Genomic DNA, 26,278 nt, shown 5'->3' with positions numbered 1-26,278 from the left:
TATCATTCTTGTATGAATACATAAAGAAATGATCTTATCACTAAAAATTCGTATGCCTAAACCGGGCAGCTTAGAATTTGTTTGGATTTGAATCTAATAAAGGTCATAACTTTTTCATATCTTCAGTCTGGCGTCTCTTTGAATTAGAGTTTTCTATGTCACTACACATATTACAGTTTTCTGTTTATGTAAACTAGCAAATATGGTTATATGAAGACAATGGTTATTTAATCTATTCTAAAGCTAAGAGATGTTGGAAAAATACAACAAAAAGAACCTCCTCAACTGCAACTATGAGAACTAGCGTCAGTATTAAAAGAATCAACTCGGCCAAGGTACTCGGGCCCTTGCCGAGGCAATTTACTCGAGCGAATTTGAGTAACTCCCCAAAGTCTAACTTTAAAAAAAAAAAAAAAAATGAAGATAAATAATGATTATATATTACAAGAATACACCGTAAAATGGCGTGCTGGTTAGTACGCCTTGTGTTTATGGACCTCGGGCAGCGTTGTGTTTATGGACCTCGTGCAGTTGTGTTTATGGACCTCGTTACGAGGTCTTGAGTTCAAGTCTTGTTGGAGCTTCAATTTTTTGGAACTTAAAATATGGTTTCAATTTTTTGGAACGTAAAAAATGATACTTTTTAGAACATAAAAAATGAAAACTTTTTTAAAAGTAGTGTACAACAGTAGGGTTCAAACCCTGACAGCCTGACCAGGGGGGGGGGGGGGGGGGGTGTAATACTAACCAGAAAGACTTTATAACACATTCGACGTAAATTTGAGCGGTTAAGAAAATTGAACTAAAAACTCGCCTCACCCATAGGGTGAGGCCAAGTTACTCGGCTGAGTCCAAATGGTCTCGTCCGAGTATTAAAATGCTGACTAACGTGAAAAATCTTATGCTTCTATAAGAAACCACCATATCCACATCACTGATGAAGAAACGCAAAATTTGGATGCCTATGCATAACCTTTTTCCCTCTTCCCTTTTCTTTTTTCTAAGAGATTTTTACACTGTATTGTGAATGCATAGATACGAGCACAGTTCACAACTTCCTTGACATATGGTACAAAAAATCTAAAAGGATCTCACACTTTAACCTTCGGGATATGATGCTGTTTGCTCAAAACCCCAAGGTGGTTTCAGATTCAAATTCCCTGCCTACACCTACCCAGAATATGAGAGAGAGACAGAGAGACTATAGAAAACCATAGGGGGGACATCTGAAGTTAGGGGTGGAGTTAAATGGACCTGGGCTTGTGGCTGGGTGCGATGGTCTATCAGGGCGCCCTGAGTATCTAGAGTTACAAAAAGCCTGGTGAGAACTGAGAATAGAGGATTTGGCCTCTGTGCTGTGAAGACTGTTGCCTTTCATTTCTTCACATGAGCTGTGACCACCGTACTCTTGCAGCAGCCGAGTTGCATGCCATGTTTCCTGTGTCAAATGTTTATCCTAGTGTCAACCATTGAATATGATTAAAGAACAAAAGAGAGAGAGAGAGAGAGAGAGAGAGAGAGAGAGAGTCATGCATCAATTCAAAACTTATGCATAGTGAGCATATTCATTCATTAGTACGATTTCAAGGAACTTGAGATATGTATCCACTAAGACATGCATGCCTGTGTGCATATGAAATGTGTATTATGTATGCATGCTTTGTCTACTGAATTCAGAGTACATACACAATTATGTGCACACGTATGTGAATGTATCTATACAAATGTATTCATTAATGCATGTATATGATTTTTCATTTATACCTTGAGCAGAATAGATGAACATCCTACAGATAATTTGTCATATTAAGAAGAAAAAATGCTATAGGTGGAGCATTTGGGATTGGCTACACTGGAGAAGGTCTGTCCAATTTAGTGACTCAAATGGCACAAATGGCCCTTAGACCAATTCTTTGCGTCAACAGATTACAAATTTCAAGAATTGGTTTTATCTATTCAGCAAGTCCAAGACAAACTTCAAGTGCTTATACATTGAACTACTAGGGCAATCATTCAGAAAAGGTTAAACTGGAAAGGGTCTGTCCAACTCAAATAGCATTTAGGCCAATTCTTTGCATCAACAGATTACAAATTTCAAGAATTGGTTTCATCTATTCAGCAAGTCCAAGACAAACTTCAAGTGCTTATACATTGAACTACTGCTAGAGCAATCATTCAGGAAAGGTTAATAAGGACGAACTAGTGGTACTATAATCAGGGAAATGATCATGTAGGAGGTCTCTTGTATTAGCAACTCGTATGGGAGTTCCCACCCAATAGTTTGATATGAGAATTCATGGGGACTTAACCCCAATACTCTCCCAATACTAGTAACCACCATTCTGTCATCCACTAAGCGCCTAATCCATGGGTCGGGAAGGGAAATCTTACATGACCAAATACAAGGGACCTCCTACATGATCATTTTACTAATAAAGAATAATAATAAGCTGTAAAGGGTTAATAGCCCAGTTCTTTTAAACCAATTTGCCAAGGAAATTTATGTCAATCACCAAAAAAAATGTAAAGCTACCTACTCTTTACAGTGATAGTGCCACAAAAAGAATGCAACACAACCAATAACAAGAAGCCGACAAAAGCAACCTACCTCTTGCATTTGCCCATAACCTTCAAGACAAGAAGATCCAGTTGATGACCGTCGACTTTCTGCATTCCAAGGGTATGACTTGCTCCCTGCCTCTGGAGTACAGAAACATGTTGGGAGATTTCTGGTAGTCCAATGCTCACTCCTCAATCCCAGATAAGCTGATGGAGAGTGATCATGAGCCAAGAGATAAATAGAGCTTCGGTGCTCTTCCTGCCTACACAATGTATGAGAGAGGGAATCCCATTGCCCCTTGAAGCAAGCAGCTGAACAATACTCTTGGTGGTGTTGCACAGGAGCCCCTGAACCATAATAAGGAGCACCTCCACAACGAATAGGACTGGTTGGAATATGCATTGATGGGGAAAACAGGCTTCTCATCCTTGATGGAGAATTTTTGTGGAGCCCACCAGGTGGGGTGGACCAATCTTCTATTGTGATTCCCTGCTTGGTCGCGAGGTCCATTATCTGCTTACGATCAAGGCCAGAACCCATGAGCAAGTTCCATAAGTTCCTTTGTGCTTCCCTTTGGTTATATATTCTTTGATCACGAATTGCCATCTCGAACTGGAGTTCAGTATTAGCCATTCCCTGAGCGAAAAAAAAAATTAAAGAGAGATCAGCAATCATTAGGTACATAAAGATGTTGCGATTGATTTGAAGAAGTAACAATCAAAACTTATGCTTTCAAGAAATGTAAAAGACAGGTAATAAGCAGGCAGGCAGAGATGTCCACAAGATCAGTGGAAGTTGTTGCCGTAGGTTTGTTTTTTGAATGCATATCAGCAGTAGATCTTTCCAATAAATAGTCCCGTTGGGAGAAGGAATCAGGATCTAGCAAGGCTCATTGACACACACATGCACACACACAGAGACACTCACGTGCGTGCACATACACACACACAAAATCTCATAGATGAACCTCTCTCAAGATCTTTTGGACAAATTTCAAGAACTGATAGAGAAATACATCTCAAAAGGAAAAGGCTTCCCTTAAGGGTATGGGTGGGAACTTTTAGTTCTTACCAATAGCCTGTATTGGCTCAGAATATGCAAGTATGTTTTGTTCCCATTATTACGAATGGCTTCTTCGATCATATCTTGGAGATGACGTCGGTGTTTCTCATTCACTTCAACTTCCTATAGTAACAGAAGGAAGCTAAATTAAGTATTCATGAAAAAAATAAAAATAAAAAAAATAAAGTGGGAAAAAACAAGATGCAAAAGATTGCCCATAAGAACGGAAAACCAAAAAGACTGGATTTCAAACAAGAACCTTCTGATAATCAGCACCAGCCTCATCATTGTCACGAATGTTGTCAAGAATAACTTGTCTCCTTGACCTCAATGCTTGAACAACAGTTCCATCCTTTTCGGTGGCCTAAGGATCAAAAAAACTTGGTAAGAGGGCGGTATCACCAAATATATAATCAAGGGAAACCATACCATAAGCCAATGGATTATGCAAAACTACACCGCCCAATGAAATTGTGGATGGTAATGAAACGAGTGGGACCCACAAATGGAATCATCTCCTGTACCAGTAGGTCCCACCTCTCTCCATCACTGCCCATCATTGCATTGAATGTCAATGGCTCCAAGGGACTACAGCATTGAATTACAGATTGCTTTCCTTTACCAAATAGCTTAATGGGTTTCGCTGCGTTCCATAATCCCAACTGAATTTATCCAGACACGAATTTACATCCACATACAAATATATATCCAGACATAAAACTGGGTTATAGACCTGTCGTTTGGCAATAGCATCATCTAGATGTTGCAGCTCGAAGCGGTTTCTTAGATTCATTTCCTCAAGTTCGAATAGTGCCTTCTGCAAGTTTATGCGTTCCTGAACATTTTCACTAGTTTCATGGCTTAAAACATTCAACCATGAGAGCTCATCATCTGCTGCCTTTTCAACAGGTTTAGTACTCAGCTGTGTTTCCTTTTCGGCTAATTCTTTTTTTAGCTGGGAAACCTCAACCTGCACAAAGGATTGTAAGGATACTCAGTGAAGAAAAAGATTATTAATTATCAACATAACAGAACAGTTCACCAAATTGTAAAGAAAGAAAAACTTTTTATTAGCACGACACAAACCTGAAGAGTGTCAATCATCCGTTGGTAATCTGCAACATGAGTATCAATCGTCCCGATGTTTTTCTGAAAGTCATGTGATGTCAGACATTTTAATGGGGCATTAAACAAGAAAATATGTGAAAATCTACAACTTCGAAAACACAAATTGAAGAAAATATGAATAACAGGAGAATAGAAGCATCACAGACTTGAAAGAAGAGGGGAGAAAAGGAAGACTTTCAAGAGTTTTAAGTCAAAGTGAATATTAAGGCTGGGTGAGTCCTTCAACAAGGAAAGAGTTTCACTTAGAATTTTAGAACGGGTGTGTTGCCCCCAGAATTGGACAACACAAAGCCATTTTTATTTCTCCCCATGAAAAAACCAATATATTTGAAATCCTTCCAAAATCTATCACATAATAGTTTGCATTCTTAAAATCATAGCCATTTACTTTCTCTATGTACTATGCATTGTTTACTTCCCTATAGATCAAATTTTGGTTTGAACTTGGACTGAAATCTACAATGACTTTGCAGAGGCCTACTGGCAAAATCTATACACAATTTGACATGTATTGCTGCACAGTTAATCAACAATGTATATATCAAAAAAAAAACCCAATCATGCTTGGGACCAAATAAGCTTAAAAACCTAGGCTCCCAGCCGTGGCCATGGATGCAGTGTCTCTATAGAATAAACTTGTTTTTAATCCACGAGGGAAACGACTTATTTGATATTCACAAAATTACACTTCAATAATAAATCCGTCTTTTGCAAAACTACTACACCGTTGAAAATACTAGTTCTCCAAAGGTGCCTCAATCAAATCACCATCGAAATCTTGGTTTTTGACTATTACTACAAAGGCCACAATTCCATGCCATTATGTTTAATCTTAGGAAACATAGAAATGTAAGTTTAGGGATTAACCACATATGAAAACACCACGGACACATACACACATTTCAAAATGTAGAAACAATACAAGTTGGACCATGAACCTTAATTGCCCACAAACATTTCCAAAAGGCTCCTCTCTAAAGTAATGCTAAAAATAAGTGCCTGCTTTTCTTTACTGAATTCTGAAAAATAAGCATATCTACAAGTAAAACTATGAAAGAAGGGCTACTTTCTGAAAAGCATGAACCCAATCTATATGTTCAAAGTTCCAGAGGACATATACCAATAATGAATTTCGGAAAAATACATAAAATGCAACTGGCTTTCACATAATGGCACAGACATTTTGGGTCCAAACGTGCTTTTTCAGAATTCAAGTTTCCAATTCACATACCTGTTCCAGAAATGGACATACATGTCCGCATCTATGTTACTTAAAGTTCTTTTACTAATATTCATAATACTTCAAGGAACAGCTGAAATGTATATCTTTGTCAAGTTTTTAAAGTTGAAGGTTCTCATAGGCATTCACAACAAAATCGTGGACTCACTATCATTTCCAGCTATTCAGAGGTTTTTCCAAACATAAATAAAAGAAAAAACATACCGAAATCTTCTAAGTATTAGTTATAAAAAACAAGAGCTGTTCAGAGAATCATCACTCATTCCATGTGGCGGACTGATACCTGAATGTGGGTCTTTATCTCCTTCGCTCGATCTGCATACTTGAGCGTATTAATGGTGTGGTGATATTGGTCATCTGCAGGAGATACAGTGGCAACCATGACTGTGCGAGAATTACCACTCAGACCATCCTTTAGTATACGTGTTAGCTTGCTGCAATAAACTTAAAGTATCAGCTATTCTTCATTTACTTCAAGGCTTTTTCTTTTTTGGAAAATTATCATATAAGCCAATGGTTATGGAAGGACCAGGCCATTGGGGTCATCACCATCCAATGAAAATTGATGAACAATGATGAAGAATGGGACCCATCTTGTTGTACACAACCCTGATGGTGGGTCCCACTCTATCTCTACTTTACCGTTCATCATTTCATCAGAGATGTTTATGACCCAATAAACTATAGCTTTTGCACTGGTCTTTGCATTTTAGGGTAATTTCACTTTTAAGGGTGGCTATTTTTTTTCTTTAAATAAGCATCCATCTGCATCAAGACATACGTAACAAAAATAACAAGTTGTTCACCTGTTTCTGTAAGGCACATATGCAAGGCCTTTCTTTTGATGTTTCCCAAGAGCATTGATACAGTTGGCCAATGCAAGAAGCGAACGGTTGATATTAGCCCCATCTCTAAGCTTCTGTCCTCCGCTATTTGTCTCAGAAGCCCTTTCACTGTGTTTTTTAATGAATGATAAAATCTTATTAATAGAAGAGCACTTGGGCACAGAGAAGATGAGAGAGAGAAAATATATTAGAAACCAGTAGATATTCTCAAGGAAATTAAGCTGTTTCACTGAAATGCAGTTGAAAGTTAATTACTAGTAGAGAAGCACTGGACAGGGAGGTGTTGAGAAGATGATCGGGACATAAAATTGCCAATTGTTCTCTTTCAAAGAAGGGCCTACCTGCCAGCAAGATCAACTAGGGCAAGTTTTCCCCTTACAACTTGACTACAGTACTTATTTCTCTGACTTCGTTTGACGATGATCTCTAGCACGGCATGTGAACTGTTGTCGACATAGAAGGAAAATCATCAGAACTATAAACAAACAAACATCCACAATCTCCATGGGAGTGCTTGCTAAGGTCAAAACATTGCGTCCAGAAATTTCAAATTTCAGTACAAGTTCTGGCGAAAACACCATTTACAAATGTTTTGGACAAAATTCGCTAAATTTTGGCCTATTTAATCAAGCCAAAATCAAGGTAGCATGACCTGAAACTTCTTTATTTGATTGGTTCCATGACTTTAACTTCAATGCAAGACTACCATAAACAAATCAACAAAGATCAACTGTGAGCATCAGTTGCTAAGCCTATCATGGTTTGGGCCAAGGACAAAAATTTCATGAGAAATTAGCAACTTCTCAAGACATGTTCGAAAGACCAATGTATGTATGACCCATGTCCCAAGACATTTGGATCAGTTGAAATGGGAACTAACCATTAAGCGTGAAATTAAAACATACATTGTCAAGTCAGAAACATGGTAGAAGAATATCTGGGGGAGGGTGTGATCGGCAAGTCAGGTTTGAAACCCCAACCTGAAGGTGGCAATCAGAAGCACCTTCAGAACATAAGTGTTCAGCTGCCTAATTACGATACAAGTCCATATATTTGGGATCCACATAAAAATGATAACAAAATCCATTCCCATGTCATGTCCATGGGCAACCTACCGTGAAGATGTGGCATTTGCCTCTGTGCTCTCTGTTTTGCGCCGGCTATTTCCCAAATTTAAGAGTTCAAGAATTTTATCAGCTGAGTTTACCTGGATAACACAAATATCAGTATCTATATCTGCAATAGGGTCATATATTTCGAAACCGAGTGCTCTAATGCACTCCAAGTTCATTATACAAATGATTGAAAAAAATGGTATATAGATGTTGTTTTATGGGTTTCAAAAAAAAACGAGGGTATTGAGTTATGACTTTTCATTATTTCTAAAAGTAAATGAAACTTGAGAGTTGTTTCATGTTTGTATCTGTTGACCATTATATTCATTTCACAGTCAAAATAGAGTATATAATTATCAAGAATATGAATATATAGTCCCAAATGGAGCACATAATTATCAAGAAACAACTTAAATACAAAACGAATGACAAGTTGCTTCATTGTCATTTGAATGTTGAATTCCACTCGTTGAATTGTCGGGAAAAATCATTGAGCTGATTGATGTACAAGTTTCGGGGTTCAAACTCGTTAGTATCTCAATGACTACACCTTCCTCAACAGTTCATGAACGAATCATGGATGGTAAACCGCCCTTTTAGCCCGAAATCCCCAAGGTTAATACAACGACCTGTTATGCGTGTAAGCTCTGAACCCGACGAGTTGATTTTTGACAACTAAAGTATGAGAAAAATAGAACATGCAACAAGTAAGAAAATAAAGCAGGAAAGAAATGATAGAAAAAGCAACAACAGAATTTACATGGTTCATCACATATCTGACTACATTCACAGGTATAGCAACTGAAATCCACTATATAATTGAAAGTTACATCATCGATTTTGAGATATAGAGTTACCTCTCAAACCCTCGACAAAACCTAGTTGAGCAAATCACTTTTAGACCTGCTTTCCCGACCAGCACGACTGCCATTCTGCCATCACTATTCCATAACTAGACCACAATCTAGAAAGAGAATCTTGAGAGCAACCGAGACTTTCTCTAATTAAAAGGGGAAACCACCCAAAATCTCCATGGGAACCAGTTCTCTACGAGAAGCCATCGCAATGTTTCTCAATCTATAGGAGGAACCGTCATAATATTTCTCTCCGTAGGAAGCTCTCTTCTCTCTAAGGAGAGGCCCCTACCCCCGTCTCTCTAGAGGAAGCCACTTTTCCCATATAGTGACCCAAATAGGGCACACATATTCTTTCATTTTTCATCCCATGTAAATAAGGTTAGAAATCCAAGCTAAATAGGAAACTTCTCATAGATATTATATATATCCCAAAACCAAGAGATATACCCAAAAGTCCTAATTTTTTTGGATTTTTCTTTCATTTAGGAAACTTATTAATATTAATCCCAATCCCACATAATTATTTTCCTTATGCGAGTGATTTTGGATAATCATATCCAACAATCTCCACCTTGATATCAAAATCACTTGCTAACCATGCCAACATCCATTGGATTGCTTTATAAATTCTTATCTTTTGCCAAATAAATGTCTTCATCATTCTTGCTGAAAAATAGCGTTTGCCATCAAATTTCTCCACCTCAAACCTTGCATTAGAAACCTTGACCGCCATACCAACAACCCCAAACCAGGCTCTGATTCCACTTGTTGTACGTGGAAGCTTTAAACCCGACTCGGGTTGATTTTTGACAAATAAAGTACGAGAAAAACAAAACAACTAACAAATAAGAAAAATAAAGCAAGAAAGAAATAACAAAAAAAGAACACCAAAACTTATGCTGCTCATCACATATGTGACTACATCCACGGGCACGGCAAACTGAAATCCACTATACTAATGAAAGTTGCATCATAAATTTTGGGACATAAAGTTACCTCTCTAACCCTTGACAAAACCTAATCAAACAAACCCCTTTTAGACCTACTCTCCCGACTGGCACCACTGCCAATCTGTCTCATCTCTATTCCATAATTAGACCACTGTCCAAGAAAACATTCTTAAGAACAACTGAGACTTTCTCTAGCTAAAAAGGGAAACCACCCAAAATCTCCATGGGAACCACTTCTCTACAAGAAATTAGTCTCTCAATCTACATGAGGCATCATTGCAATGTTTCTCCCCATAGAAAGCTCTCTTCTCTCTAAGGGGAGGCCTTGCCTCTCATGCACAGGAGGGCCCTACCCCTCTCTCTCTAGAGGAAGTCACATTCCCATATGGTGACCCAAATAAGGCACACATATTCTTTCATCTTTCATCTTTCATCCCATATATACAAGGTTAGGAATCCATACTAAATAGGAAACCTTCTATCAATATTACATATATCTCAAAACTAAGAGATATAGACAAGAGTCCTAATCTTTTTGGATTTCTTTAAGAAACATCAATGTCAATCCCAATCCCACATGCTATGGGATTTTCCTTATGTGGGTGATTTTGGATATCATCATATCCAACACCTTCGTGCTCACCCGCAACCTCTGATTGCTGAAGCTCGGGCTGCATATCGCTTGGCTAGGACTGGGTGGCCTCAAAATCATCTCTCTCCCATCTCCCCACCACAACTCATCTCCTCCTTCCTCTCCCTCAACAGGTAAATGACTACCTATATCTCCTATGAATTGCTCAAATACTAATGGGTCACCACCTCCTTGCATGTCCAAACTTTCTTCGTCATCTTTCTCACTTATTGCCTCAAACAATGCTCTCTTACATAGCATTGGTTGCTCCGCTTATCCTTCATTTTCCTACTTACTTGTCGCTCTTGGATATTCAATTTGTAAGGAACATATACGAGCTTTTGAAGCAAGTTCCTCTTAGGAGTGTGTAACCACTGGAATGCACTCCAGTTTCGCTTTCCTCTTAGGAGTGTGTAACCACTGGAACGTACTCCGGTTTCGATCACACTAAGTAGCTAGACATGTCTAAGGAGGCATCTTAATTGTTATCTTCCTTATGTGAGGTGTGTCAAAACCATATAACTCCCATTGTTTAGCTGAAATAAAATGCAAAGGGCCTTGTATGGATGGGTCAAAAAAAATTCATAATGTGAAGGATATGAAATGACACATAATTAGTTAACCGATAACCTAAATCCATCTCAGTGCGAGAAGCGCTAGCAAGTCTAGTTGCAAACGAGCTTTCTGCAACGATATAAATATAAAGCAAAGAAAGAACATGTTTTAGTGCTTTAATTAAACTCACAAATACATCAAGTCTAGAAAATTCCTACATCAAAGGTTAACTCTTACCTCCCTTAGTGCCTGTACTTGGCTCCTATGAGTTCTCTTCAATCTTCCAATGCAGTATCTCACCTAGGATTGGGCCACCGAGCTTGTATGCTATGAGGGCCTTCATCCTCAGGATAAAAAAGGAATAGAAGCTCATGGCAAAAAGCAATGGACTAGAAACTTTGAGGAGGTGGGAGAGAAACATGTAGTCCAGATTAGCATCGATAATGTCAGGGCATGTGTTTCTGCAGGACCATCTAATATTGGACCCCATGTGCTACCCACTGCTTTGATCTCATTTACAGGAGATAGGGAAGATCAAGATTGTGAAAGAGACTCTAGGTTGGGAGAGGTCGGTGTCAAAATTCATCTATAACCATGCCACAATCCTTCAACTATTGTGATGACCTACTAGGAATAAGAAGGTAATCAGGTCTGCCATCACTTACTATGTCATAAACTACTTGGCGTGGACTCCATTATACAATTGCAAGCCATGCTGAAGATGTTTCCTTTCAAAGAGAGTGAAAAAGACCGCCTCTCAGGGTCCCATAAGGGGATGAATTGCATGGCATAGTCACTAATCATAGGTTCTGGTCTAAGCGTTCCAGCGTTATGGCGGCCACAGCTCCTTTAGTGACATTGTTAAGGAAGATGGATGTTGACAAGAAATCCACCATGGGGATCCTCTCTAAAAGGATGGAGAGAGCGAAGGCAGCTATCCGAGAGCGGTGTAGTTTTGCGACCAAAGTGGAGGAGATTGTTGAGAGGTGGACCGATTAGCTGGGCAAACCAATTCATTTTGCGAGCAATAACTTATTTATATGTTTTGAAGCTTAAACATTTAAATATTTCATCGTTGTGAAGGTAATGGTCTCTCCTTCTTCGTGTTGTGTAAGTTTCTCTTTCCACCCCAAATATTTCTTTCGGTGCCTATTATTCCCAAAAGGGTCATGGACGCAATGAGATATTGCATTGAAAGATTGATGAGAAGTCATCATAGTTTTAAAATGCAACGTCATAACCCATATTGCATTATACGGCCACATATGAAAGGATGTGCTTGTATATGTGACACATTACCTGCATATGCGGGTGCATAACATAATGATCTATACACCTGCATATACGACCCATGCTGATGGCAAAAAAGTTCGCCCATGGGCATGGGCAACTCCCACGCTCCCAAAAACCCATCAGAACCACTTTTGGTGGTTGTTAGGTGATTAAAAACCAAAAGCAAAAAAAAAAAACATCTTTGGATTATTTTCTTGAATCCAAAGTTCTTAAAGAAGAATTAAGATATGCCAGTTGGGCCTAGCACTAGAACGCAAAGGAATAAAGGTGGGTCAAGTTGTACATCAGTTCTAGAGGTCAACAAGGAGGAGGCGGACCCAAAGGAGACTGAGGAAGACAAAGTATAAGTGAAGGAGGCCGATGGTAGTGATGATGATGCCTCTACATCCTCAACTTCAAATGCGGGATGCACATGTATATAAAGAATCATCATATGAATTGTTTGATTAAGAGTTGATTATCTTCTAATAATGCCTTCATAAACTTTGGTTATTGCCTCTTTGGAGTTCAACTGTAAAATTGGGAATTTTGGATATTTATGTGAAGTTTGGAATTTTGGATATGTTATATGATGATGGAATAGATTGCCTTGTTTTACACGTTAATCGTATTTAAACATATAACCTACTAAAAATTAGGCGTTAGGACGACAACTCTATTACTTTTTATCAGGCTATTAGGGGACTCAAAATCTCACACAGCCAAAATATTTGAGATAATGAAGAATTTAAATTACCTACTATCACATAAATCATATCCATCTTTATTCTATAAATTGTTATATTTTTTGTATTTTTTTTTTCTTTTAAATTTATTGACCACATAAATCGTTTAGTGAAAGAAGCTTTGAAAATGATGAAGATAGGAAAGGCTTTAGGACCAAATGGTATCTTGATAGAGGTTTGGAGGTGCATGGGGGAGATTGGCATTGATTGGCTAACGAAGTTGTTCAACAAGGTGTTGAGGACAAAGAAAATGTCAAACGAATGGAGGAAAAACATTATGGTACCTATTTACAAGAACAAAGGAGACATACAAAATTGTGTGAACTATCGAGAGATCAATTTTATGAGCAATACTATGAAGCTCTTGGAGAGAGAGATTGAGCAACGACTAAGGCATCAAATGACTATATCTGAAAATCACTTTGATTTTATGCCAGGAAAGTCAACAATTGAAGTTATTTTCCTACTTAGGCAACTGATTGAGAAGTTTAGGGTCAAGGAAAAAGGCCTCCACATGGTAAGAGTTAAGCTTCAATATAAGAAATTGCTAGACTTAATGCATTTGTAAGGTTCAATGAAAGCATTAAAATATACCCTTGTTCTCAACTTTATATTATAGGGAGGCCGAAGGCTCGTTTACAACTTAACTTACTATGGCTTCTTACATTGAGATGGATCCAAGTTGACGCACCTCGCTTAGATAGCAATTAAGGTGTTTTCTTATACAAGCTCTACCACTAGGTGGAAGCAAAATTGGAGTACATTTCAATTGCTACACACTCCTAAAAGGAATTTGCTAACCTCATAGTATATGTCATTACAATTTGATGCAATATTTGTCGTGAATAGAGCAAAGGAGTCATTGGTGGCGGAGAAGAAGCTAGTGCTACATAAGAGAGCTTCCTTGAGGCAATAAATGAGGAAGATGATGAAGAAGGTGCAAAGGAACAGGAAGGAGGAGGTGACCCGTTAGTACAGCAATTCGTAAGAAATGGAGGAGGTCCTGTTGAGGGGGATGGGAAGGATACGGAGGGAGATGGGAGAGAAGATGATATTGGGGCCACCCAATCACAGCCCAGAGATACGCAACCCAAGCCTCAACAGCTAGAGGCTAGGGGTGAGCACAAGGGGTGGACCAGCGTTGGAAACTTCGAGAGCAGTTCATCATGCCCGATTCGTTCATGAACCAATGGGGCAAGTACAGTGTTGGGGTTTGTGGCCTTTAAAGGCCTTTAGAGCACATAAAAATAAATAATTTACAGAGGATGCTCACGCTCCAGTGGGAGTGTCAGTTGATTGACCTTGGGTTGGACGATCTATGGCCCAAGTCATGTCCAAAACCCTTATCCTTGGTCATAGGCACAATCATTGAGCGCTTCAGTAGGTCATCCCTTATTGAGGCTAGAGAGTTGCGCAGGGATAATAACAAGAGCTAAGAAGCTACTAGGATTCTTGTTTACGGTTGCGGGCCTATGAGGGAAGGGCCAAATCCTCAACAAACCACCGCAAAGCATGTACACGTGACAGCCGCATACTAGGAAGCAACCTATACAGGGGCACAGTGTATATTTGTTCAAGATAGTATCCCCTTGCATTATAGTGATATGTGCATGTGCATCCTTATGGATATGACTCGCTGTTAAGGGGAACCTGAAGCACCTACTCGTGGTCCTGCCATTTATTGGCCAGCTTTGACAGGCCAATCATGAACCCATGTGATTGATTATGGGTCATGTGTCTCGTGGGTTGGTTTGAGAAGAAGATTGTGGATCATGGATTTTGGCATAACCCATTGGTACCAATTACTACTAGTTTTTCTTTTTTTAATAAAAAAGGTGATTTGAAATTTTTGGAAACCCAAAAATACTATTTTTCGACTTTAATTATGCCCTTGTGAATTTTAAATATTTTAAGTATTTTTTAAATTTATTTTAATGCTTTAAAACCCTCAAAGGGCATATTTTGAAATTTCCAAAATTACAAGGGGGCATTGTGGCACCTGGGTAGGGGGCCAAGGGCCTAGCCCCCACATACATGTGGGACATGGGGTCCACACGTCCCACACATCCTAGACTAGATTTCTTAATTTGTAATGGACCAAGTTATGGTAATCTTTAAAAAGATATTCTTGTTTGTTTATGGATTTTGACCAAATTGGACCTTCTACTTTGACTTCAGATTTTTAATTAAATTTGAAGTGTTTTCTATGTGAGAAAGAGTACTAATTGTGTTGGATTCTAGAAGGCGCAACCTAGTTTGAATAGAAGCGAATATGGGTCAAGGATATGAGAAATAATGGTTCTAGAATTCCTCCTTGATCATGATGGTTGATCTAAAGGATGGAGAGCTTAGATTTGGACATGCCCAAAGTTTGAACATTTTGGGATGCCCAAAGTTTAAGGGTTGAAAAGAAACCCCAATTGTGTTAGAGTTCATGCTCTTAGCCTCAACTATTATGATAGAGTGTATTGTCACAGTTGCTTCCCAGATTTTGAGGACTCAAGCACAACCAAGGATCGGTTCACCATCAGTCTAAGGTGTGGATTGTGTTGAGTTCTACGAGGGTGACCCTAGGCAAAGTTCAGATAAGTCTTCCTAGTTTCCTGGTTTGTTTCCAGCCTTAATTCTCAGTTTATTGTGCTTGATTTCTATTCGTATTAGGATTTCTATGTGTATTAGGATTCCTATTTGACTTATAATTCTACTTGTAATTTAGTTAAGTTCATGAATAAAATTTAAATTTTTCCTTTAGGTTAGTAAGAGATAAGATCCACAGTTTGTAGTAGGATTTATTTCCTTCTTCCATTATGTAATATGGCATTGGAAGTATCATTACCTGGCTGTTAATAAAAGAAAAAGAGAATTTTTATTTTACACCCCTAGTATCCTACATAGCCCCTACTTTCATACAGCCAGCAGATACTAATGAGTCTGAACCCCCGGACTCGTGCATCAACCAGATCAATGATTTGCCTTGACTATTGAACAAACGAAATCAACATTCAAACGATAATTAAACAGCTTATCCTTTGATTTAACTAGGTTGTATCTTGATAATTGAATGTTCCATTTTTGGACCGTGTATTCATATTCTTGATACTTGCATGCTCCATTTTGACTACAAAATGAATGTAGTAGTCAAGAATGAATGTAGTAGTCAACAGACACTCAAACAAGAAGAAACCTTTCTAGATTCACGTATTTTTGTAAAAGAATGAAAATTCATAATGCAATTACCCCATTGTTTTAAACCCATAAAACATTTACAGTGATTTTTAATAAGTTTTTGAAATTTTTTTCAGACTGGATTGGCCCAAACCAGCTAATCCACTGCACTGGATCTCCAATTTGTCAATCCATACCAGTTTCATGGATGACAGATTTACCCGGTGGATCAGGGTTTTCTATCACTGGTTTGGACTATTGGAAATCCAAGAAATTACATCCAATATCTTTAGGTTGTAATCACAATAGTCCCAAAAAGTGAACTAGACAGGCCGTTGGTTACTTATGGAGAGATGAACATATTTGTTGGTAAATTTCTAATCCAGGATTCAGAAAAGCAATTGACAGAATCTTAAGCAAGAGAGATTGACCAAAATAAAAAAATTGGGTTCGCATCCATAGGCCTTGAAGGTATGTAATATTATTTCGCATGCACAGATGCACATGACTTGATTATTAATATTTTTTTTCTATTGTTCTTATTAATGAAATATTTGAAAGATTTTCAATTCTGCAATAGTAATCGAGTTGTTTCCTGCAACTCAAGGAAATACTCCTTCGATGAAGTTAACAAGGATATCCCAACACAAAGAAAAGATAGAAACAGTGATAAAGAAAACTTATTAACATAAATAGGAGTCCAGATTAAAAATAAATTTATTTAGAAAAACTCAAAATAAAAGTGAAAAAGAAAAAATCACCTTGATACATTTGAGCCCTGCAACTGTTATACCTTGATCAGGATCCTCTCTAAGCTCCAGATGCCCAGATGATTTATCCAGCAAGTCATATATGACCTGCAATACGAAAATAGTCTTTGGAAACTATTCTTAGGCATAATATAACAGCGTCACATTAATTGGTAACCAGATTTGGAGGGGCACAATGGATTCAGAACCTGCCTCATTATAGACTTCAAGATAAGAGCAAGTCACTTCAAATTCATCTGAGCTTCTATCCTTTGTAATTAAATCAAAGATTGTGTGCAAGCCCAAAACCATCAATCCAGGATCCTCCTTAGTTCCAACCATTGTGTACGTTTTCCCACTAGAAATAAATGCAAAGGAATAAGTTACTGATAAAATGCTTCTAAGTTTGAAAACTGAGAAATCTATAAGCATTTATTTGTTGAGAGAGTAATAGATGCAGGAACCTAAGCACTTCAAGGGCACGTTTGCTCCAAGAGAAGAATCTTGACTATCGGTTTCCCAGATTTGTTTTTGGGAAAGCAGTAGTTACTGTAGAAGCTGGGAAAGCGCTTTTCAGCCTTTTGGAAAGCTATGTATTTTTGTGAAAAAAAGGTTTCATACCTATTTAGGTGTGAAAGAGCATTCTCAGGCTAAGAGGAAAGCTCTCTGAGAAAACAAACTTCCCCAAGGGCCACAGGAAGCACTTTCACAAGAAACAAACGTGCCCTAAGATTACATACCAAGAAACCTGAGAAGCAAGACATGACAGCAAACTAGTATCTTTAGGAATAATGACAAGTACAGTATCTGCTTTGAAACCCAAAGGAGAAAATGGGGTAACTCTAATCATGTAATAATCAAAATGATTTGCACAATGATTATTACACAATAGTAAAAATTCAGGTAATGTAGTAACCAATTCCAAGCCTTGTATCAAATTACAAAAAAAAAAAAAAAAAATTAACTCATTCATTATTCTGATGCTTCTTTTCTGGTGAAAATGTAAAACCATAGGTCCCAGGGTTTCGTTATAATTAAGAGGATTAGAAAGCCAACTCAAATAAATGTATCCATAGCATTCAAGCTACCAACTTGAAACGGCTAACCAACTATTGAACAAAGTTATAAGTTTCAGGGAAGCACGGATATATATGGTGCACTCTTAGTCAAAATTACATTGTATGAGTGTGTGGCTTCATAGAATACAGGCACAAAATGTGTAGGTGTGCATGCAAACATGCATACCAAAATGAGTACGTACATAAAATACGTGCACATGAATGATAACAGAGTGATGTGCAAGCCTTTAGACGAGAAGTTCAGCCTCAGCATTTAAATTCTTAAAGCATGGAATCATGTATCAAATTCACACCCTAACATGCAAGCCTGAAACCAGTTGGTTCTCTTGATAAAAACCTCAAGTTCTTTTTATTTTTTGCAACTATAAAAGTTTGTATCAGACATGGGATCAGTTGACAAGCCTACATATTTGAAAACTGAGAGAACCAGGAACATCTAACTTGTAAAACCTTGATAAGAACCAAATGCATTCTATGATTCATTAAGGGTTTTTGGGCTACAGGCAGGAATCTACATCGCTTGTGTTTAAATTTTTTTCTTTTCTTTCTGACGGAACTAGCTACCCCATATTCACCCAAATAAGACACAAATAGACATGCACATATCCACACGGCCACGCACACAAACATATATTAATTCTAATATAAACCCATGTTGCTTCACTAAGAGAGCAATACTAAGTTGTCTATTGTGAAGACATCACAGTGACTACCAAAACTTATTTGCTTGTTGGTAGACATTCACCTGCAGTTCTTGCCTTCAGTACAACATGAAGAACTTAACAAAACAAATGTTGCATATATGAATGTAGCAATGATCATCTGAAGCAATGACATTAATAAGAATTCCAGATTTTGATAAACGCACATTCCCAACTCAATGTTTTAGTAGAGGCATATGCCAATTAGCTAACCAGTACCATCCTATGCTCTAGGATAAATCAAGGGCAGACCAAACTGAAATGCTTTGAATCCAGCCTATCATTTTACATTTGCACCAGTGGTTTACAGTTATGCAACAGGGCATCATAGGTTATTATAGAGCATTATGATTCAATATATTTAGGAAGGATGTCAATATTCCAATAGAAGTGGATATTCCAGCTTACAATGGTACAACAGAATCTGGAGAAGAGGCAGCATATCACTTAAAATTGAATGACCCCATGTTTCTCAGATCATACACCATCCCAGAAAAAAAACAAAATAAAAACCAAACCATGGAGTACTATGAGGTTAAAAGTTAGCCTACTCCACACTATTATAATCATACCTTCCAGTTGACCCATATGCAAACACAGTGGCATTGAGACCTTGAACAACTCCTGCAATTGTAGAAGAAATGCTCTTCTGATAGACATCCTGAGGGAAGTGCATCCAAATAAATAACAATTTGATCATGGACAAATTTTCAAAAGAACAAAAAAAATTAGCAAACACAATCTAACAATGAAACCATGATAGGGGAAGGCAACCGGAAATCTTTCTTATTTCATAACAATACGAAAACCAATTATTATAATGCAATTGAGGACAATCAAAGAACAATATTCAGAAGTAAATAACTTATGCACTGCATAGTAGTCTCATCTGTTACTGATAGCAGTTGGGTCATGTTGTTTACTTAAGTAAGAGCTTCACACAATCCTTCTAAAATCTAAACTATAAGAGATGACCAATGCAATCTTAGGAACTCATTTTAATCTTCCAATACTTTCCTATACTACTGTTGAACAACAAGGCCGATCAAATCAAACCTTGCTGCAGAAAGCAAACAATTTTCTCCCGTTCAAAGGAATTTTTTGTCAAAAGGACACCATAAAGATACTCCTATCGATTATATACTCTTACTTGCACCCTAAGGAAATAATAAGTTAACCTCTGACTCCTTGACGGGCTCTCCATCTCAGCGTACTTTCAAGTTCTAGTTTGGCCACAACACCCTAGTCCACAACCCCAACCATTAGGCATCTTACTTCAGTGGTGATGAAAGAATGATGCGACAGGGAATTATTACAACAATAGTGAGAAGTACAATGCAAGACAATGCTGCAAATCCGAACAGTTATTCTTGATGAAGGGGAATTGGTCGGATGAAGGAGAAAATTCAGGAGAGACAGTTGAGGCAGGGGACTAATATGGCATCAAGGGTGCAACTTGTTAGTGTTATCTATAAAATACGATAATAATCTATGTACACGATCTTGAGGACAAGCTTGATTATCTATACGAATTTGAGGACAATGTCGATTTTAAGGGGGAGGAAATGTTGCAATGTCCCCTTATTTCTTTCATTTTCTTTAGGTATTTCAATTTTGGAGATTGAGGGGATATAAAGTTGGCCTCACTTAGGGTATGACCCTTAATAGAGCAAGATGATGGACCAGGATTCATGTAGCCGACCCCAATTAATTGGGAAAAGGCTATTATGATGATAATGATGATGACTTGTTTTAATTAATCAATTGGAATTTTGACGATTATATATGTCATAGGCAGTATAAATCATTAGACGTTGGTTCTAAGTGTCAATATATGTTTTTTTTTTTGGCAGTTAAATGGAAGAGTAAATGCTTGGCTTAGTTATAGACCAAGGGAAGTACCTCAGAATCAACAACCACAGGTACATCAATGTATCTGCCATTTAGATGGTTTAAGAACATATTGTACATCTTTGGACCCTCGCGGATTTTTTTCATAGATGAAGCTCCAGTACATTATCTATGCGTAGATTCAGATGAGCAGCACTTCCAATACCCTGTACCTCATGAAGGCCCTTGAAAGAATAAAATTATTAGAAGATGCTGATGTGTGCACTTCCCTGTATATATTTCAGCTGCTTGAAGTTCAAGTTGTTGAACATCATAACTATTATGGATCCACCGTGTTGTAAGAATTCATAGAACCCAATAATCTTCAATGTGACAGCAATTATCAGCAACAGCATTGTCACTATCATTGCCAATTTTAACCAAGTCTCTCGCGATATTTTTACTGGTCTCACCATACTTTATTGATCAGTGATCACTACAAAGAAATACTTTCTAGATTAAAGAACCACTTGAATCCCAAAGACAGAAAGAATAATGAGAAGGTCACCTATTGATTGAAAGCTCTCTGTCTTTCTGAGATATAATTTTTCCATCTAGAGCAACAACTTAATATATCAATAGGTTAGCTTAATCTCATGCATATTTTGTGATTGTTATAGCGACAAAATGAACCTGGTGACCTATGGATGCTCTCCAAAATATCAACCCTTCAGACATTTTGCACTTGTTTTTTGCAACTTCTAGGATTTCTAGGAGCACAATGGAAACAACAATCTAAACTCCCACATCACACCATTCATTCATCTCCAAATGCTTAGACTCTCCTATGGGGCTAAACAACTTGAATCTTTCTATACTGCTAACAAGAGGCAATAGATGAGCCTCCAAAAGTATTAGAGATTGGGTCCCGTCATAAATCAGTCAAAAGTAAATAATGGCTCCCAAGCTGATCACAAAAGAAGACCACCACTGCATATGTTATTTGGACAATTATCTCATGTCATAGCCGTAATTAATAATAACTTAATAATTAATATATATTGTAAACATTTCAAAAAAAAAAAAAAAACTCTAGTTAGGGATATGATTGATTCGGGCCCAGATGTTCACTTAATAGGTTAAGATTTGAATGCCTAATATGGTCACATATGCTTTATCCACGATAGCCAATGAAATTATCAATAAACTGACGCTAGAATGAATTGCTATTATCCCCAATTGTATCTTGTTTTCTTCTTATTTTCTACATTAAATGGAAGCAGACAAAGGAGATTAAATATCTGAAAATGAGGGATTACAAGGAGACAAAAATAACATGAAAAATAACAAAAGGGAACTCCAAACACCGCATGTAATATACCTTGTTTGTGCATTGAGGCCCGAATGCATGATCAAAGCAATACCTCCTCTCTTTTGTTCGATTTTGGATGCGATCAAGGTAGTCCTTTGACAGGTCAGGGTCCAAAACAAGAACACTCTACACCAGACAAGGGATAAAAGGAAAAAAAAAAATGGAAAATCTGATTTCCTTCTATCATAATAAAAACAAGGGATTATATATAATGAGACCATTTACCTTTGGTACAAGGTGGTCACAATTCCTTACAACCATTTGATGTGAAATTGGATAGCTTGGATGTGTCACAAAGTTTGAGAATTTTTTTTTTGAAGTTTGAGCTTGGTCAATGGAATAATTGCAACCACCCAACTTCACATCCAATGGTCAAGATTATTGTAACCACCTTGTATCAAAGGTAAATATGATTCCCTAAAAATAAATATGAATCCCAAGATCTTTAAAAAAAAAAAAAAAAAAGCATGATACCAAGCAATGCTCAAGCCCATGCAAAAAAGAAAACCATGACACCCACCTTGTCATCGATCACTCTAATGATATCACGGCTCTTCCGCCGCGCTGCCCCTGTCAAAGGTCGACATTTCAGGGCAACCTGTGATTAGAAGAAGAAAAATGAATAAATAAAATTATAATTCAAATTCCAAATGTTTTATACATTCCAATATTTGACCGCGAACAAAGTTGTTCACATTGAGCACCACTTATAAATTACAGGATAGAAATCTAAGCCTAACAAATTCACCCCAAAAAAGGTATACACGAGAAAGATTAAAAATAATAAATAATTCTAACATACTCAGTAGTACCTTAAAAGGAAAAGCCTTTTGAGAAAGAAAAAAAAGGAAAGAAAGAGCTTGAGAAAAGCTGACATATAATACCCAGAACTGGAAATCAAGGATTCATAGCTACTTGGATAGCATTCGAAATGTAAAACAGACAAGGAAATTGAACAAGCAAAAAGACAAGCACAACACTTAGAATAAAAGAAAAAAAGGAAAATTGTGTTACTACTCTGGTGTTATGGATTTTAGAAGGTTATAATTAAATTTCAGAAAACAGGAGTTATTTTTATGATCTTATCACAAAGTTTAAAAACAAATAAAAAAAAAAAACGTACTTGAATTGTTTCAAAATGTCAGCAAAGCTTACCAAAAGTGTGGTTGCCTGCTTGGTTACTGGGGGTCTAATACTTCGCATCATGAGAATTAATCAACATCACCAGCTCAATTAGCATGCAAATCTCCAATCTTCATCTGCAAAAACCCAAAACCAAAACTTTATCAAGAATAACCCAGAAAAAACCTGTAAAAATCAATGTTTTCAGTCAAGCAAAACTACCAGCTTCATTTACAATAACCCAAATCCAAAACCGAAGTTTACCCAAAAATAAAAAAAAACCAAAAGCAAGCAAACCTGAAAAAAATCAGTACTTTCAGCCAATGTAGTATGAGAAACACTCTTCACCATGAGCCTGAAGAGCAAAACAGGCTAAAATTCACTATTCTCCAATCCCCCATTTATTTATTCTCTCTCTCATAATGAATTGTTGGTTCTAAGCCATCATTTCTCCCCGCAGTTTCCGGTGTTCTATTTAGAGATGGAGAGAAGGACCGCAAAAGTCAAAAGCAGAGATCCTTGCACAGTTGCGAGGAGCCCCTTAGAGAGAGAAAGAGAGATACAGTCACAGAGAGAGACTAGTTACTACAGAACCCGTTGAATAGACAGAGTGGACGCAGGAGCTGTAGAGAGAGAAACCTGAAAAAGGGTAATAATAAGCGCTTATGATTCTTTTTAGAGAGAGAAACAGGAGCAGTTCGAGAGAGAGAGAAAAGCGGCAGCATCTGAACCAGGGCGTCTGAGAATGTATTAATATATCCCTTATTTTCCGTGACTATTTGGTGCTCATTTAAACTTCATATTAATTAAATCAAATTGAGTAAATTGATGTGGATTTCTTTCTATTTATGAAAAATTGCTGGCCGTTTATTTTGTTTGTGGATCATGACTTTCCTTAATAACGATTTTTTTTATTTTCCTGATATTGTGAAAGATTCCAAAAATGTTGGATCTTGGCTGAGAAGCTGATGCCCTTACAATTCAGTGAATGACTAGATCAACTTCTTTCTAAGGGCAACATTAGTGGCTCTTAATTAAGAAAAATAAATTAATTGAAATAAAATTTTAGTAGCTCTTGATTAAGGAAAAAAAAATTAATTGAAAATAAAAAAGAAAAGTGATCCTATAGGACCTTCTCCCACCTATGTATGTAGGACTCCAAAGGATCACCATTGAATTTGGCATAGATTTTTAAAAAAAAGTCTAACATGCATGTGATAACTTTTTTAGAGATCCGCACCAACTTTAATGGTAATCCTTTAGAGTGCTATACACATAAGTCGATCTATTGGAAAATCAAGTCTCATACCCATATGATAACTTTTCTAGAAATTTGTATCAACTCTAATGGTAATCCCTTGAGGTCCTACACATATAAATGGGAGAAGGTCCTATAGGATCATTACTCAATAAAAAAATGGGTGCAAGTCAGGTGATTCAGATCGTTTGGTTCCTTGACTGACTCACCTGAAACTCGGGGGAGGTCTAAGGCCCCATTTGGATGCCTAGAAAAGATTTTTGGAAAATCCATTTTCACGTTGATCAATCATATGGAATTATGGATACCACAACTGAAGATGAAATTTCAATCTCAAGAGACAGCTCAAGAAATAGCTCTACACACAAAGCAGTCGAACTATTGTAATAATAATAATAAAAACAATAATAATAATATTATTAAGGATTATATATAACGAGACTATTTACCTTTCACATAAGGATGTGACAATTATTTATAACCATCCAATGTGAAATTTGATAGTTTAGATGTATTACAAACTTTGAAAAAAATTATTTTAAAATTTGTACTTGGTCAATAAAATAAATACAACCATCAAATTTCATATCCAATGGTCAAGATTAATTGTGACCACCTTGTACCAAAAGTAAATGGCCTCATTGTATAATTCTCTTTATTATTATTATTATTATTATTATTATTATTATTATTATTATTGTTATTATAATAATAATTATTACTACTATTATTATTATTATGAATAATATATAATAATAAATTACCATTATGCATATTATTATGTAATTATGATGTTTGTTATTAATATATTCTAGTATCATTTTTATAATAATATTATTAGTACTTTGTTAATATTAATATGATATTAATAATATTTGTTACACTTATATTAATCATATTATTAATTTACTATCTTATATCACATTAATTTATCAATAAATTATCATAGATAATTTAAACTTCAAATATCCCAATAATAGTGTTATTAACTAATTATCTTCAAATATCGCAATAATAGTTTTTATTAATTAATTATCTTCAAATATCACAATAATAGTTATTGTTATTATTATTATTAAAACTATTATTATTATTATTATTATTATTATTATTATTATTATTATTATTATTATCATGCATATAATTATATTATTATGGTATTTTTGGAAACATAAAAAACTAGATTTTAAAAAAATTTATTAAAAAAATTGAAACTTTTAGGGCCAGAAAAACCTAAACCGGCCAATCCACTTATTTGTAACTGCGAATTTGTTGATCCAAACTAGATTCCTGAGCAACCAACGCATGTCGGATTGAGGTTTTCAATCACTACTTGCAACATAATATCCCATGTTTGATTCTTATAACTTAATTATCTGGATAAATAAGAGAAATTTATCAAAATAGATGAAATATCATTTTTCCCATAGTTTTATTTAACTTCAAAAATCAAAATAAAATAATGCGATCGTAAGTTGGAATAGCTGAAAATGAGAAAAAAATTAAGCTAAAAGATTTCCTCCTCCTTAGGGTGTATGCTATCCATGTCCTCCGTTGAGCAAATCACATGTTGTGGATAAGTTTTGGATCTTACATTTTGAGGATATAATCTTTGCCATTCATAGAATAATCTAAAAATAAATTTCCAAAATAAACTCTTTATATACTAAAAAACATGATGCCTTAAGATTGCATAGAGACTATTCAATTTTTGAAGGGCTAGATCTAATGTCAAAAAACTTAAAAAATATTTTTTTATTTTTTAAATAATCATCTAACAATTATTACGTATTTCTCGAAATTTTATACTACAAAAATTGTGGCAAGAGTTTTGAGCAAGGGAGGAGATACACAGTGTCTTCCCTAGAGAGTCCAATACATTGCACCAGCGTTTAAAAAATCGTCGAGTCAAACCGGACTCGCCCGGTTCGACTCGGAATTCACGAAAAAGGTACCGGATCGGTTCAAAAACCGGGAATCGTCCGGTTCTAGAGAGAACCGGACGATTCCGCACAGTGACTCGCCGATTCACTGTGCGGAA

General features: G+C 36.6%; 1 protein-coding gene across 2 annotated transcripts; it reads right to left on the bottom strand.

Annotated features, from left to right (window-relative positions):
• Positions 1–953: 953 nt before the first annotated feature.
• On the bottom strand, positions 954–23,487 carry LOC18442438 (P-loop containing nucleoside triphosphate hydrolases superfamily protein). 2 transcript variants are annotated; one of them, XM_006852654.4, is made up of 17 exons: positions 23,277–23,487; positions 23,013–23,116; positions 22,378–22,455; positions 21,867–21,983; positions 19,228–19,316; positions 17,089–17,233; positions 16,888–16,983; positions 7,951–8,042; positions 7,177–7,278; positions 6,797–6,943; positions 6,274–6,424; positions 4,709–4,771; positions 4,356–4,592; positions 3,882–3,986; positions 3,632–3,745; positions 2,609–3,196; positions 954–1,438 (listed from the first exon to the last, which is right to left on the bottom strand). In XM_006852654.4, exons 2-17 carry the CDS (start codon positions 23,061–23,063, stop codon positions 1,202–1,204), a joined length of 2,412 nt encoding a protein of 803 aa, XP_006852716.2. In that variant the 5' UTR covers positions 23,064–23,116; positions 23,277–23,487; the 3' UTR covers positions 954–1,201. The 2 variants fall into 2 exon arrangements, with proteins under 2 accessions (XP_006852716.2, XP_088711135.1); XM_088855009.1 differs by having other exon boundaries at positions 22,378–22,427.
• Between the last annotated feature and the right edge of the window lie 2,791 nt (positions 23,488–26,278).

This window comes from Amborella trichopoda, chromosome 13 (assembly GCF_054954075.1).
Source record: "Amborella trichopoda isolate Santa Cruz 75 chromosome 13, AtrichopodaSantaCruz75HAP2 v2.0, whole genome shotgun sequence".
Lineage (NCBI taxonomy): Eukaryota > Viridiplantae > Streptophyta > Magnoliopsida > Amborellales > Amborellaceae > Amborella > Amborella trichopoda.
Note: the sequence above shows the minus strand (reverse complement) of the source record. Positions and strands in the feature narration are given on the sequence as shown.

Excerpts from the sequence above, each read along its gene's own strand:
- LOC18442438 (XM_006852654.4), bottom strand. The coding sequence starts at position 23,063 with ATGATGCGAAGTATTAGACCCCCAGTAACCAAGCAGGCAACCACACTT. Across the intron at positions 16,984-17,088 it reads ATCTTGAAGTCTATAATGAG|GTCATATATGACTTGCTGGA; the intron begins GCAGGTTCTGAA and ends TTCGTATTGCAG. Across the intron at positions 6,425-6,796 it reads TATGTGCCTTACAGAAACAG|CAAGCTAACACGTATACTAA; the intron begins GTGAACAACTTG and ends AGTTTATTGCAG.